Source organism: Sarcophilus harrisii, chromosome 3 (assembly GCF_902635505.1).
Source record: "Sarcophilus harrisii chromosome 3, mSarHar1.11, whole genome shotgun sequence".
NCBI lineage: Eukaryota > Metazoa > Chordata > Mammalia > Dasyuromorphia > Dasyuridae > Sarcophilus > Sarcophilus harrisii.
The window spans coordinates 292772642-292788606 of record NC_045428.1 but is presented as its reverse complement, the minus strand read 5'-3'; the positions used below and the strand labels follow the sequence as shown (position 1 = coordinate 292788606).

At 34.0% G+C, this 15965-nt stretch overlaps 1 protein-coding gene across 1 annotated transcript; it reads left to right on the top strand.

Annotated features, from left to right (window-relative positions):
* Window positions 1-2544: 2544 nt before the first annotated feature.
* On the top strand, window positions 2545-14089 carry NEPRO (nucleolus and neural progenitor protein). Its single transcript, XM_031959665.1, has 7 exons — window positions 2545-2703; window positions 5359-5570; window positions 6162-6239; window positions 7010-7359; window positions 7743-7801; window positions 10291-10550; window positions 12746-14089. Exons 1-7 carry the CDS (start codon window positions 2569-2571, stop codon window positions 13176-13178), a joined length of 1527 nt encoding a protein of 508 aa, XP_031815525.1. The 5' UTR covers window positions 2545-2568; the 3' UTR covers window positions 13179-14089.
* Window positions 14090-15965: the final 1876 nt, after the last annotated feature.

Below are 15965 nucleotides of genomic sequence, written 5' to 3'. Positions count from 1 at the left end.
CAGCTACTAAGCCTGTGGATATATTTCAGGTCAGGTCTTCCTAACTCCAAATCCAGCACTATCGATTTAGCTGCCCCTTTTGTCAGAATTTCAGGAGACCCCCAAAATGGTAAAGACAAGATCTTTTTTTTTTTTTTTTTTTTTTTTAAAATAACTTTTTATTGACGGAACCCATGCCAGGGTAATTTTTTACATTATTCCTTGCATTCACTTCTATTCCGATTTTTCCCCTCCTTCCCTCCACCCCCTCCCCCAGATGGCAAGCAGTCCTATACACGTTAAATAGGTTACAGTAGATCTTGGATGCAATATATGTGTGCAGAACCGAACAGTTTTCTTGTTGCTCAGGGAGAATTGGATTTAGAAGGTATAAATAACCTGGGAAGAAGAACCAAAAATGCAAGCAGTTTACATTCATTTCCTAGTGTTCTTTCTTTGGGTGTAGCTGCTTCTGTCCATCCTTGATCAATTGAAACAAAGTTAGATCTCTTTGTTGAAGAAATCCACTTCCATCAGAATACATCCTCATACAGTATCATTGTTGAGGTATATAATGATCTCCTGGTTTAAAGACAAGATCTTGAAACATATTGTCTGCCATCCCCTCAAGCTCTCAGCCTGTAGCTCTCCTCCCTTTTTCAAAGTCCTTCAAAATCCTTGTTGCTTCTACTTTTTAAATTCTTGCTCCTTTCTCAACCCATTGTAATCTGACTTTCAAGGTAATCACCGAACTGAAACTGCTCTCTTCAAAGTACCAGTGATCTCTTAATAGGAATACCCTTTTTCAAACCTAATCCTTCCCGAGCAATCTATTGCATTTGACAATATTGACTACCTTGTACCTTTCTGGAATACCCTTTCTCTCTGGGTTTTCTGGTCTTGACACTACTTCTGGTGGGTCTCCCTTGCTAATCATTCACATAAGGCTCTTGGATTCTCTTCTGTCTATGTGTTTTTCTCTTAGTAATCTTATCAATTCCATTGGGTCTAACTACTATTATGTAAATGTATCCCAAATGTATGTATCTAACCTCCAGTTTCTTCCCTGAGCTTCAGTCCCATATCACCATAGTATTGGATGTTTCAAACTACCCTAGATATCTTAAAATCACTATTCAAAACTGAACTCAGGATCTTTCCCCCCCTCCCCCAAAGCCTATCCTTTTTCAAACCTATTTCTTGACATTATCTCCAAATCTGAACCTTTCTTCAACCCACATAATTAATCATTTGCCAAATCTAGCTGTTTTCTTCCTTCACAACTTTAATTGCATCTGATTCCTCTCCTCTCATGAAGCAATCTAACCTTAATTCAGATCTTCATCACCTCTCATATAGATTATTGCCACAGCCTTTTTCCTAATTGGCCTTTATGCCTCAACTCTATTCTAGTAACTGCTGCCAAAATGATTATTCTTAAGCATAAATATGATCTTGTGACTCTGCTCCTCAACTTTGTATTGTCTTTAAAAGATAAAATATAAACTTTCAAAACCTAATTTACTTTGTATTGCAAGTTTCTTTGGATATGACTTGCTCTTGTGATTTCTGAAACCTAGACTATTTTTCTGAAATCATCCTGTTCCTGTAACCTTGCACTGACCACCCACCTTGCCTAGAATGCACTCCTTATCTACTCAAAGAATTCCACTCTTATGTATTATGTATGTGTATATTTATGAGTGCATTTATTTATACATTATACATGCCCATATCTACATACACATTTGTATGTATATGGCAACTAGGTAGCACAGTATATCTGGCACCAGTCCTGTAATCAGGAAGACCTTAGTTCAAATTCAGCCTCAGTCACTTACTAGCGATGTAACCCTGGGCAAGGTACTTAACCCTGTTTATGTCAGTTTCCTTATTTGTAAAATGATCAAAGATACTCTAGTATCTTTACCCAAATGGGATCACAAAGTTGGTCACAATTGAAACAGCTATATAGTAACAAAAAAAAGTCTTAACATATGTATTTGTTGTCTATCTTAGTAGAATGTAAGTTTATTGGATGTAGAGATCATTCCATTCTTTTTTACATGCATCTTCTTTACCTGGCACTTAGTAGATGTTGATTGATTTTCTATTTAGGATTGATTTTCTATGCAGGATATAAACTCCTTGAGGGCATTTAGTGTTTGTTTCATTTTTGGTTTTGCATTCCCAGTAATTGGCACCTATTAAATACTTGTTGACTGATATGAAAGTATGTTCAGGGAGCTTATAATTATTTATGAAGCAAGTACTCTGGGGTTATGAGGTAATTCTATCTTTGACCCAAGAACCCACAATTGTTACTAATATATAATGTACATTCATTCAGTACAAGCAATCTAGTTTTCAATGAAAAGTTTTAATAGTTTCATTCAAGTAACTTCTTACTACAGTATTTATTTCATTTATTATGAACTCCCTGAAAGTACTTTTATATCAACCAACAATATGAAATTTTTGAATGAAAGGGAAGCTTTTCTGTATATATAAAAGCACATGATATCTATAGATATGCTTGTACAATAAGGCTTGATTTATCTCTTTCCAGGTTCATACATTAAAGTTGTGATGAACAAGTGCCGCAGTGTCAGAATATCATTGATGAGAAAAGACTTGGATACAGAAACGAGTGTCTTACGTGCAATCCTTTACAGTAATCACAACAAACTGTGTCATCACAAGCCATATTTGGCTCTCAAACAGGTCAGAAGGAAACATTGTATTTTTAAGTACTAGCAAATTTACTTGTCAGATATCAAGCATCATTCTGCTGGCTCTCCTTAATTATGTTATCTCTTAGTTATATGTTTAGCAGTTATTAACCCATAGGTATATTTTCTTACATTTATAGTCTTTATGAGACTTGATAATATAAACATCTAGGATATCATTGATAGAAACATGAAATGAGGTAGACTTCAAATGATTATTTTCTACAAGATCACAACTTTTATGATCAGTCATAGGATTGAAAGTAGAAAAAATAGATGATCTCTATTGTTTATTGATTTAAAATTTTTTTTAATGTAATAACCTCAAAGGCCAATTCTTTTAACATGTAAATTTTTTCTGTTATATGGAAATAAAAATCTTAACATTTGATTTTTAAAAATTTGAGTTACAAATTCTCTTCCTCCTTAAGAAGGTGAGCAACAAATTATACATTAGTATAATGTACAGAGATACAGATTATACATTAGTAATATAAAACATTTCCATATTATCCATGTTGCAAAAGAAAATGCAGATCAAAAAAAAAAGTATAATAAGATTTTAAAAAAGTATACTTTAATCTGTATTCAGACTCCATCAGTTCCTTCTCTGGAGGCAGATAGAATTTTTTCTTTTCATCATGAGTCCTTTGGGATAGTCTTTGATCATTGTATTAATGAGAATAACTAAGTCATTCATAGTTGGTCATCATACAATATTGCTGTTATTCCTGGTTCTGCTCATTTCACTTTACATCAATTTAAGTAAGTTTCCACAAGTTTTTCTGAAATAATCCTGTTCATCACTTCTTAATAGCCCAATGGTAATTCTATCACAATCATATACTAAAATTTGTTCAGCCATTCCCCAACTGATGAGTATACCCTCAATTTCTGATTCTTTGCCACCACAAAAAGAGTTGTTATAAATATTTCTGTACATGTAGGTTCTTTTCCTTTTTTTTTTAACCTTTGAGGTACAGATTTAGGAGTGATATTGATGGTTCAAAGAGTATAAACAGTTTTATAGCCTTTTGGACATAATTTCAAATTGCTCTTTAGTGTTGCTGAATTAGTTCACAACTCCATTAGTGGAATATATGTTCCTGTTTTTCCATATTCCCTCCAATATTTGTCATTTTTTTTCCTGTTATATTAGCCAATCTGATAGGTATGAGATGGTACTTCAGAGTTGTTTTAATTTCCAATTCTCTAATCAAAAGTGATATAGAGTCTTTTTTCTTCTTCTTATAGTTTTGATCTCTTCTGAAAACTCCCTATTCATATATATCCTTTAACCTTTTTTCAGTTGGAGAATGATTCCTATTTTATGTTTGGCTCAGTTTTCTATATATTTGAGAAGTGAATCTCAAAGACGATTCCTAAAATAAAGTGGCTTTTGCATACTTTTAAAATTATGCAAAACTTCAGAATATGCTGAATCCTGTGGTTATGAGATATTTTGTAAGGTAGTTTGCAAATCTTGAAGCATTGTATAGATATCTTTGAAATTAACTCTGAATGCTGAATATTGATGTAAAGCAGGATATGAAATAGAGAGATGACTAGTAGCTAGGAGGGAAGGCAGGCTTGGGAAGAAAATATGAGGATTTGGAGTTTGGATGTGTTCACTGAGAATGTCTTGTAATTAGATTTTTTAGCTTAAGTGGGTGATTAGAATAGATATTAAATATATACATATCAGCATAGAGGTGATAATTAAAGCCAAGAAAATGTACAAATAAGGAAGGAGAGAAACATTTTTAAATGCCTATAATGTACTAAATACCATGCTAACTACTTTTCTTTTAAACAGATTTTTATTTGATCCTCATAGCAATCCTGTGATGTAGGCGCTGTTACTATTTTCATTTTATAGTTGATAAAACTGAGGCAGACAGCATTTATAACTTAGATAGATGAACACAGCTAGTAAGTATTTCCAATCAAATTTGAACTCAAGTCTTTGTGACTACTATATCAGCAATCTCTCCACTGTGGCACCTCCTTGTCTGAGGGAGATGATGTGAGAAAGAACTGCTGAGGATCAAAGACTGAGCTTGGGAATCCTTTTGAAGTTATAAGGTCAAGCAAAGAGAAAATATGAATTGATTTCATTTCCCTTTTGGGAATATTTCTATTGTTTAAGCAAGTAATTGCTAGATCTAATCCTTCAGTTCTTACTTTTTCTTTAAGGCTCAGTTCATGCCCCATCTCCTCTGTGGCAGTCTCTCTGGGTAGTCCTGTCACATTTTGTGCCACTTATGTGACATTGCCTTAGTATTTCTTTTATGACATGTTAGAGGTTTACTTAATATTTCCTAAATTTAGCGTTCTTTAATCTGGAAAATTATGCTTTTTTTTCAATAGTATTTCGTTTTTCCAAATAAATATAAAAATAATTCTCGACATTCATCTATGCAAGACTTTGTCTTCCAAATTTTTCTCCCTCCTTCCCTTACCTCTGCCCTCCCCAAGACAGTTTTTGATTCCTACAGCTCAACAAATACACATTCTCACTACATAGAAACACAGCAGTGTGTTTCTATGCTGAAGACACTTAACCTGCATTCATTTGTCTGATTTGGCTTGTTTGACATCAACAATCTTACTTGCCTATTGTAAATACTAATCTTCATTGTTTCAGGTAGAACAGTGTCTCAAGCGAATGAATTATGTGAACTTGGAGGGATCCATTCAAGATCTTGTTGAGCTGTGTCCCAATAGAGAAGATAAACTTGAAAATACAACAAAGTACATCATTCCCAGCCAACCAGTGGTGGAATTTATATTAATGAAGATTTTGGGAGCCTGCAAATTAATATTACGTTTATTAAACTGTTGCTGCAAGACGTTTCTGTATCCTTCAATTGATTTTAATATTTCCTTTTTAGTGGGAAAGTGTTGCAGTATGCTTAATAGTGTTTTTTTTTTTTTTTTCAGTATAATAAAGAATTCTAGGGCAACTACAATGCCTTTTGCTTCCATTTCTTAGGAACTTAGGACCAACTTTTTTTTGTTTTGTTGCCAAAGAAATTTTTATTCTTTAGTTGTAGTCTTTTAATATTTGTGGGATACAAGTGTTGTAATAGCATTAGCATGAATTATAAATGCATTATTAAGTTGTGAGCACTTTTAAATGAAGTTAATTTAAACATTAATAAATATGAGATAAATTTTCTTTGTTAGCAATATTTTTCACTAATATATAGCAGTGATAAGAAGTGGATCCCTTCAGCCCACACATTGACTTAGAAATTAGAAAAACACAATTTAATATTATCAATGTTATATTTGTTTTTATTTCATTAAATATTTCTCAGTTTTTCATCTGGTTGCAGTAGACTAGTTTGGCAGACTAGGGCTAGGAGGTCAGTGCCTTTGAAGCAAATTACAAATAATACAAATTTTCTATCTGGTTTTTTAACCTTAATTTAGCTTAATCTTTAGCTTGTCTGTGAAGCATCTTTGTTTGGAAGAATTCATCATTTTAAACACTGTTATAACAGGATTGGTGAGCAGGATATGGTATGTACATTCTTTTGAAATATTAGATGATCAGATTTCATTGTTTGAATTTCCTTTTCATTCTTCTGGAGAGGTTGGTTACTAGAAGTCTTTGTCATTGAGATATAGGGTGACTCATTGAGGTTTTTGGCATTTTTTTTTTTCCACCAGGAAATGACAGTATAAGACAAGATTGGACATATATTTCTTATTTTATTTGATTTATTTTTTTGGCCACAGTTGAATAATAGTGAGCTGATTATTAATGTATAAGTTAAAAGAAAACCTTTAAATTTGAGAGAAGAGGTTAACTGCAGAAATATTACCTGTTTAGTTCAAACATGGCTGCTAATTGGGTCTTGAGTTTGAGTGGAGAAATTATCACATTCCCTATTTTAAATTGTACTATTTCTTGTACATTTACATATTTTTTCCCCAATAGCTTCCATATTCTTGAATAGCAAATTCTTTTGAGTCTTTCTTACTTGAGAGTGTTTCTGTCCACCTCCAAATTTCTTTTGAAGCAATTTTTTTTTTTAGTTGGTATAATACTTTGGAGTATATTAAAAAAGAAAAAAAAAACTTTTATAAATGTTACTTGAAAAGCATTTTGCAGACTTATGATTGTATAAGAATTGAGTGTGGAAATATATATGTTTATGCATATATGTGTGTGTGTGTAGAAATATACACACACATATACACACAGAAGCTTAATAATGTAATCTTGAATTATTTTAAGAAATTTACAATAATTTAACTAACTCATGAATTTCTATTTTCCTCCCTAGGGTCCTGTATAAAGATGCTTTAAAAAAACTTGTCTTTTTTTATAATCCTTTGTTTCAATTGCTACAAGAGATATCCAAGATTCAACCAATGCCTTACTTCAAAAATTTTATTTTTCCTTCTGACCTTATAGAATTTTTAGGAGAGGACTATCTTGATGTCTTTAAGAAAAAGATAGTAAATAAAGGAGTAACAAAATTGCTTAACAAACTCTTTCTAGCAAAAGAGAAATCAAATAAGCCCATTGAAGAAATAGCTTTAAAAGTTCTCCCAAAAGCTAAACAAATGAAGATAAAGATAACAGATAATGTGGATATTGGGAAAGCTGTGCAAAAGAGGAAAATCTACAGAGGTAAGTCATTTTTGTTCAGCTTTCCTTATATTTTTGTCTAAACTGGACATTTGCTCTTAGTATAAATTTGTATTACCTTAGTCAGATTTTATTGTCCACATTCATTTTAATTATAGAATTGTTACTCTGAGTATAAGATGGGGTATTCCTAATGAGGCGTGGTAATAAATAAATTTCTGAATTTGGGCATTTAAACATTGATTTTGATGTTTTTTTTTTTTTTTTTTTTTTTTTTTTTTAGGTTTTGTTAATCACTTAATAGTCAATTGATTCCTCTCGGAGTCACTTTCAATAGTCTAGCAAGAAAAAGACTATGAGAGAATTATATTGTGAGGTTTGTGTCTATTAGACTAAATTGACATGTGATTTTTCTGTTTCTATAGAAACATCAGGATTTGATCTGAAGGCTTTTTGCAAACGACCAAAGCACAAAGCTATCATGGTATGTTTGTTTTAAAATTTATTGTGTATTAATAATAGTGTTTAACTGCAAATTTGAAATTTATGGGGAAAAGTTGGGTTTTTATTTATTTTGGAGAATTACTATTTAATCAGTTAATTTATTTAAAAGAAAGACTTTAAATCAGGTTGATATATAAATATAGTGCCTTTGAATGTGGAAATATGTTTTGCATAAGATCACATGTATAATTGATGTCATATTTCTTTCCTTCTCAGGAAGTGGTCAAGAGAAGGGAGAAGAGTGATTAAAGAATTAATTTTTTTTTTTATATATTGAATCTATTTTCTTTTTTCTCTCAGTAGTATTTTATTTATCCAAATACATGAAAGATAGTTTTCAACACTCATTTTTGTGAGATTTTGTGTTCCAAATTTTTTCTCCCTCCTCTTACCTCCTCTCTCTCCAAGATAGCAAACAATCTGACAGATTAAACATGTACAATTCTTTTAAACATATTTACAAGAAAAATGAGACTAAAAGGGGGAAAAAAAAAAAAAAAACATGAAAAAGAAAAAGCACTACTATACCTAGATCCACATTCAGTCTCCATAGTTCTCTGTGGATACAGATGACATTTTCCATCCCAAATACTTTGGGATTGTGAGAAGAGCTAAGTCTCTTATAGTTAATCATTACATAATCTTGCTGTTAATATATACAGTATTCTCCTCGTTTTTCTCACTTCAATTACCATCAATTCATGTAAGTCTTTCTAGGCTTTTCTGAAATCAGCCTACTCATTATTTCTTATAGAACAATAATATTTCATTATATTTATATATCATAGCTTATTTTAGTCATTTAAACTAGACATATGTATAATTGAGTAATAATAGGTCTGTGATGCCCTTAGATGTCCAGGGCTAAATGTGCCCTACACTGACTGGCTCAGCACGTGCCTATCCACTGGCAGGTGCGAGTAACCCATTGAACCCCATTTGTGATGGGGATCAGGGATTGCAATTATTCCATATGAACGAGGAATTCCCAGTAAGTGCGGGTCATAAGCTTGCGTTGATTAAGTCCCTGCCCTTTGTACACACCGCCCGTCGCTACTACCGATTGGATGGTTTAGTGAGGTCCTCGGATCGGCCCCGCCGGGGTCGGCCCACGGCCCTGGCGGAGCGCTGAGAAGACGGTCGAACTTGACTATCTAGAGGAAGTAAAAGTCGTAACAAGTTTATGCTATTATATTTATGAAAAAATTAAAACTTTAAAGGGCTTACCTTTTAAATATTAAAAGACTAAATAACTTTTTATCCTAGAATCAATAAGAAATCATTAGAATTTATTGAGTATGGAATCAGACCACCTTGTGTTTTATGAAAATTACTTGGTAATTTTGTAGAAAAGGGATTTTTTCCTCTACCTCTTATTTCTTCCTTTAATTCTTCTAGAAATTCTTGCTAGCCTTAGGTTCAATTAGCAGTTTTCTTTGAGGCTTTGCTTGTGGCTAACAGTTATTTTAAATGGAATTTCTCTTTATATCTCTCAGGATACAGAAAGTTCTTGAAGATTGCTCACCTCTTGGGGAATTAGTTCTTAACATCTCTATGGCTCCTGACAGTCTTAGCAATAGGAATATTGTGGAAATTGGACATGCCCAAGCTTTACTGGGCAGTGGACATAAGAGGAGAAAGAAATGGAGAGACTAGAATTAGTTGGTTAATGCTGATGTGGTCAGCAAGGATTTAGGGACTAAATACTGAATAGGGGCACTAGAAATACATGTGCTGATGAAAAATAGTTTATGGTGGGTCATTTGTGGGAAGGATATGACTTGGATCAGAAATTTGTCATGTGGAGAACTTAATGCCTCTGGGAGTTTGTTCTGGGTTGTATGTTCTGTTCTCTTATGTCAGAGCTCATTAGAAAAATCTGGCCTTTCCAAAGAATGATCACTGTATAGAAGAAATCTTGATTAAGACCTTAAAAATTATTTAAGTTATGGGTCCTTAAATCTACATATTGAATTTAAGAACAGTATAAATACATTTTTTTGAGTTAAATTTATTTCATAGAGTAGAAGGGTGGGGAGGTAGTCTGTGTCTCTACACTGTGATTTCTATTTGTGGTAGAAACTTACTTCCTTCCCCTTTCCTCCTCCCTCCCCCATGCAGATCAACAGGGTATTCAGTAACTTAGCTTTAGAGAGTTCCCCGAGGTCTGGCAGGTGAAGTGACTTCTATAGGATCACACAGCTAATCTGTATCTGAAGGAAGACAGCTCATTTTCTTGGCTCCAAGTTGAACTCCCTATTTATTATGTTATGTTGTTTCCAAGTTAAAATTTAGTAAAATACCAATACTTTGTGTCAGTTTAAAAAAACCACCATGTATTTGTAAATGCATTTTATATTGTTGTAGTGTCTTTAAGTCAAGCTTTCCCTTGCCTTAGGGCTTATCACACAAATGTAACTTATCAGTTTCCATATCACAGTTAACATATTCTTGCCCTGTCCCCTCCAGGATACCAGCTTCAAGTCTCTATGTTCAGAAAGGAGAATACGAAAAGTCATTGGCTCATCCCAGCCATTGATAAGATCTTCTTGTACTAAAAACCTTGTGCTGAGAATCCGAGAAGCGCGATCTTTTACACAACTTTCAGAAGAACTCCAAAGGGCTATTTTCTGGTGTAGAAGCAAAAAACTGAAGCATAAAGTCACCTTTCTGGGTAACAAACTTCTAAAAAGTAACCGGCTTAAACATGTGGAAGCTCAAGGTTGTAGGTAAGTCAGATTTACCTTTTGGGTACAAACAGTGAATTCCTTTGCTTATTTTGTTCATTTTGCTACTTCTTATATTCACTAATGCTTAATAAAGAAACATACTTACTTTTCACTCTCTAATCTTTAACGGATTTTTATTTATAACTTTTGTCTTTACATTGCTTAGAGTTCCCACAATCCCTTCTGCTCTGGCACAGTAGATAGAAGTGTTGGACCTGGAAATAGAAAAATCTGGGTTCAAAACCATTTTCAGACATTTACTAGCTGTGTGATCATGGGCAAGTTACTTAATTCCTGTTTGTCATAGTTTCCTCATCTGTAAAACAGGGATAATAATAGCATGTTTTTGTGAGCATCAAATTAGATAATAATTGCAAAGTACTTTAGCACAGTGCTCTTAGCACATAGTAAGTTCTGTGTAAATGGGTTTTTTTTTTTTTTTTTTTAATTATCATCTAGGTGAATTATGAGTAATCATATTCTACTTTGATAAGTTTGGCAGTTTCTCTCCAGGAAGACAGCAGAACTGTCTGATGTCATATCAGGTGGACAGATAGTTGCCTTACTATATTGGGGGGGGGGGGGGGGGGGGGGGGGGGGTGGGGGGGGGAGGAATCATCATCTACTACTGAATTCTTCCTTTGACGCTTAATGGATAATAGCTCACCTAAAAGCTTCTGTGGCTCTGGTTTTGGAGGACAAAAAACATCTACCTCTTTAGAGGATCTAGCTCCTTCCTTTTCAGGAGCAGCCTTGTATGTGTTTTTCAACTGTCCAGTTGTATATGTCTTTGTGTTAACCCCTGACAAAGAGTCAGGTCTCCCTTTTTTTACTTCATATCCCTTTTTTCCCTATTCAGTCTTTCCTATGTTTCCTGTAGGGACAGACAACTGCTATTGTGCAGAGGTATTTTTTCCTTTTTAATTTAAATTTCCCCCCCTTTAAAATTTTGAACTTTCAGTTTATGAAGAAAAGTATGAAGAATCCTCTACCTTTTTGTTTAGCTCTGACTTAAGAATTAATCTATTTAAATACATTGTATTTCAAAATGTAAAAAGCCTTTCTTAGTTCACTGTAGTTTATTGACTCCTAAAAATGCCTGTGTTAGATTTAGCAGGGTAATAAATTTATTTGTGTTCCCTTCCATATTTCTGTTGGTGGATTTGTGAACTAGTTCAATCATATTGGAAAACAATTTAGAACTACATATACCTTAAAAGTGCCCAATTATATCTTTTGACTCAGTAGTGTTGTTATTAAGCATATATCTAAAGATCAAAAACAGAGTGTAAAAGACTCTCACATGTTTAACAGAATTTATAATACTATTTCTTATAATAGCAAAGAATTAGAAAGGAAAAAAAATCCATAAATTTGGGGATTAGCTAAATAAAATTGCGATATATGAATGTAATGGAATGATTTTGCGTCCTAAAAAATATTTATTATGATACAGAAGTAATATTTTGAAAACAGAAATCTGGAAATTAAATTGTAACTCATTCAGGTCAACAAATAGTTATTAAAAGGGCTGGGGGGGTGGGGGTGGTGATGTGTAGATGGCACAGTGAATGGAGCACTGGTCCTAGAAAGAGGAGGACCCAAGTTCAAATCCTGACTCAGACACTTTGTAGTTGTTTGATGCTGGACAAGGCACTTGACCCTGACTGCCTCCAAAAATGCAGTTCCCAGGCAAACAAAAAAGTCCCTATATTGTCCCAAGTGCTGAATATATTAAGATAAAAAAAAGTATATAGTCCCTCTGCTTAAGGAGCATATGTTCTTCTGAATTACATTATTTCTTTTTATATCATATTCATTTCCTGTCTTCCTCATCTATCTAGAGCCATCCCTTGCAATGTAGAATGGGAAGGAAAAAAATAGTTTAGCAAAACAAGATAACACATCAAGCAAAGACTCTCATTTTGTCTTCATTTACCTTTCATCTTCTACAGTGCTCATAGAGTGCTTTACACAAAGTCCATTATATTGTATATTATTATACTTTGAACTCAGGTCCTCCTGATTTCAGGGCTAGTGCTCTAACCATTGCACTACCTAGCTGCCTCTGTATTTTTATATTTTGTTGACAGAGATGGAAAGAAGGGAGAAAAGAGAAAATAGGAAATTCTGATAGGTTTTTCTTCAGCTAATAAACTTTTTAATTTTAAACTTTTTCATTTTTCTTTTAAAAGCTTGCCCAAGAAATTGAATTGCATAAAAACATCCATCTGTAACTTTCTTCTCCATGGCTTGGGTAAGATGTCTTCAAAGTGTCACCCGAGACGAATCAGTTCACAAAATAAATTTATGAAGCAACAGAGGAAACCACAGAGAAAGTTACAGCCTGCTGTTCTAAAGGAAATCCAGCAGTTTCTTCATCAGACTGAGAAGGTTATCACAAAGAGAGATGCTAAAAGAACATTCTCAGACCTTAAAATTCATAGACCTGAAATGACTTCAAAAAAGAGCCAACTGTTGGACAACAAAAATGCAAATCTTATTGAAAATTGTAGCGTTGCAACAAAGTTACCAACATTGACTAAAGTAAAGGAAAATAACACTATGGCAGAAACTGTCAGAGACATGGATGACATTGATGATATTTTTTCTTCATTGGGAGTTTAGAAATATATTTATGTGAAACTGCTATAATTTATTAAGAAAGGAAGCAGTTCATGATTGTGGCTGCTAGATGGGTCTCCATATTGTGCCTCTGAGTGTGGGAGTTCTGCATTGTACCCAGAAGCAACAAAAAGTATTGGCCTCCAATTCCTATAGAATTACCACCCAAATCCTGAATTAACTTTGGAAGGTCTCTGGATTGGTTTGAGCTGTTTACCAAGAATTCTAGGTAGATTAGCTTTGAGGAATCTGTGTATTGGAACAAATTAGGTACTTAAAACAAATCTGCCTTGGTCAAGACCCATATTCCTTGACTGGCTCTGATGGTTCCAGCATGTATGCTGTGAAGCTGGAAAATGGAGGTATTATACAAAAGGTCTCTATTAGATTTACTGGCTTAATTACAATGACATTGCCCTTTATTATCATCATCCATGGGGCATCAGAATTTCTGGTTTTAGGTAATTATGTTGTCTAGTTTTTACATGATATAAATAGAATTGATTACCAAGAAAAGTTAGTGTTAACACTGGTCTTTTCCTCTTTTTTCCATTTACTCAAAGGTTAAGTGTTTTGAAAAGTTAAATCTTTTCAGTATATGGAATTAGTATACTTTTCTTAAATTTTTACTTATATTTCTATTCTCTTTGAATAAAAGCTTTTTTTGAGGGGGGTGGGAGTTTTTAAGGCAGGAGAGATGGAGCATTTTATTCCTCTAAAGATTGTAGGAAATGCCTGGGCTGTATTCCTTAATGAATTTTTTGGCTTTAAGAATTAAGCAAAAGAATCTCCAGTTCTTTTAGTAGGCTATATTTGATGTTTTGGCTATGGCTTTTGCCACTGAACTATGACTCTGGAAAAGAGAGTACGATGGGGATGTCAGGAGGACCTGAGTTCAAATGTGGCTTCAAACACTTAACACTAATAGCTGTGTAATCTTGGGCAAGTCACTTAACCCTAATTGCCCCAGCAATAACAAAAAAATGAGTAAGGCTGACTTGCGTGAAGCTCTGCCTCCCTCCAATCCAGTTCACGCACAAGTCAGGACATCACCTGGTTATTAGTCCTCTTTGACAACGTAGGACAAATTAACAGAAGATCCAGAGAGGATTCTGTTCTGTAACTGAGGCAGTCAGGAGGTCCAGTAGACTTGAAGGCACAGAGGCTTGAGTATGACTCCTACCTCAAGTCTCTTAACTAGCCATATCAGCCTGTGTGTTTGTGTTTCCTTCCTCATCCTTAGGATGGGGTTAATAATAGCACCCTCTTCCCAGGATATTTGAGGATCAAATGAAACAAGACATGAAAAGCACCTCCCAAACTTAATGTTTATTTTTGTCTTTTTACCCCCCTTTGCTATTTCTCATCCTACTCCAGGGATTTTTAAGTGCTCAACATAAAATACATAAGATTACAAAAGAAGCCAGCTATATTGAAATAGTTACCAATAGGATAAAAAAGTTCACAGATCTTAGATTAAGAACTGTTACCATCCCTTTCATCTCCCCGTTTTTTGGTCTCCTTTTTCATTTAAACATCCAGGCTTTATCTATCAGTTCTATTTTTAAAAAGTGCAATATCCTACTTATCTAGTATTTAATTACTGTGGGTAAAGCCTCTATTGAGTGAGTCTAGTTATTTACTTTTGAGCTTTAAAATAAGTAGTTTAGGAATGTGAAATCCAACTAAAACTAAGGGACCTATTTTAAAGTTAAAAAACTAAGGGACCTATTTTAAAGTTAAAATATTAAAAAATGCTCCTTCTTCTGTATTAACAAGTCTGGAATTTAGGAAGCTAAACCTACAAGCTAAACGAGCAGTTGCACTTCAGCAATAAGTTCTGCTGTCATTACCTCCTCCTCCTCACCCCTCCAAATACTCAAACTTGACTATACCTACCTTGCATGCTAACAGCTTCCCTGCCATTCTAAAGAACCAACCAGCACACATTGTGGGAGCCACTGCCTGTTTATGTGGAGCATCAGGAGGGGGAGGAAGGCAAACTCCCTGCAGCTGCAGACACAACTATGGTGCCCCCATTCTTGACAGGGTGACCAATCTTTTACCACATCAAGGAATACATTTTTGCATAAGGGACTTTTATAAATAAGTGAAGCGTTGGCCTTTTTCCATTTTCACTCTTTAATGGGTCTTTCTAAAATATATATATATATTTCCCTTTCTTAGTAACAGCATCCAAAATATGACTTAACTTTTTCTTAAGGATTCAATTCATACTAAATCAGTTACTATATTTTCTAAGGTAGCTGATATAGTTGAGGACTTGATACTGTGAGTTACACTGGAAACTTTTTTTTTTTTTTTAAAGCTAGCCAATGTGTTTTAGCTTCTCTTTTTTAATAAAGGCTATTTGGCTAGCTTTTCTGAAAAATCACCGACTTACTAGAAGCAGCCCATTTGTATGCAATTTCTTGTCATAAAAAATAAACATTGATGACCTTTGTCAGTAGCTTCCAAATCATTTCATCATTAAAATATATTCCCGGTGCTGTCTCCCTTTACTTTCACAGGATTGATAGGGTTATGCTCTTGTATTTGGGAGAAGGTCCACTATCCCAATTCCAAATCTTCATTACTATCAGTTGACAGATCAATAGTTATTTCACTCTTTGGGTTCTAAGTTTCCTTATCTGTAAAGTGAAAGGATTAAGCTGAATGATTTCCAGGTCCCTTACTACTTTAAGCCTATGATGCTATATATCAGTGGAAGAGAACTTTTAGCTAAAGCTTTCACTTTGCAGATGAGAAAATTGAAACAAACAACAGGAG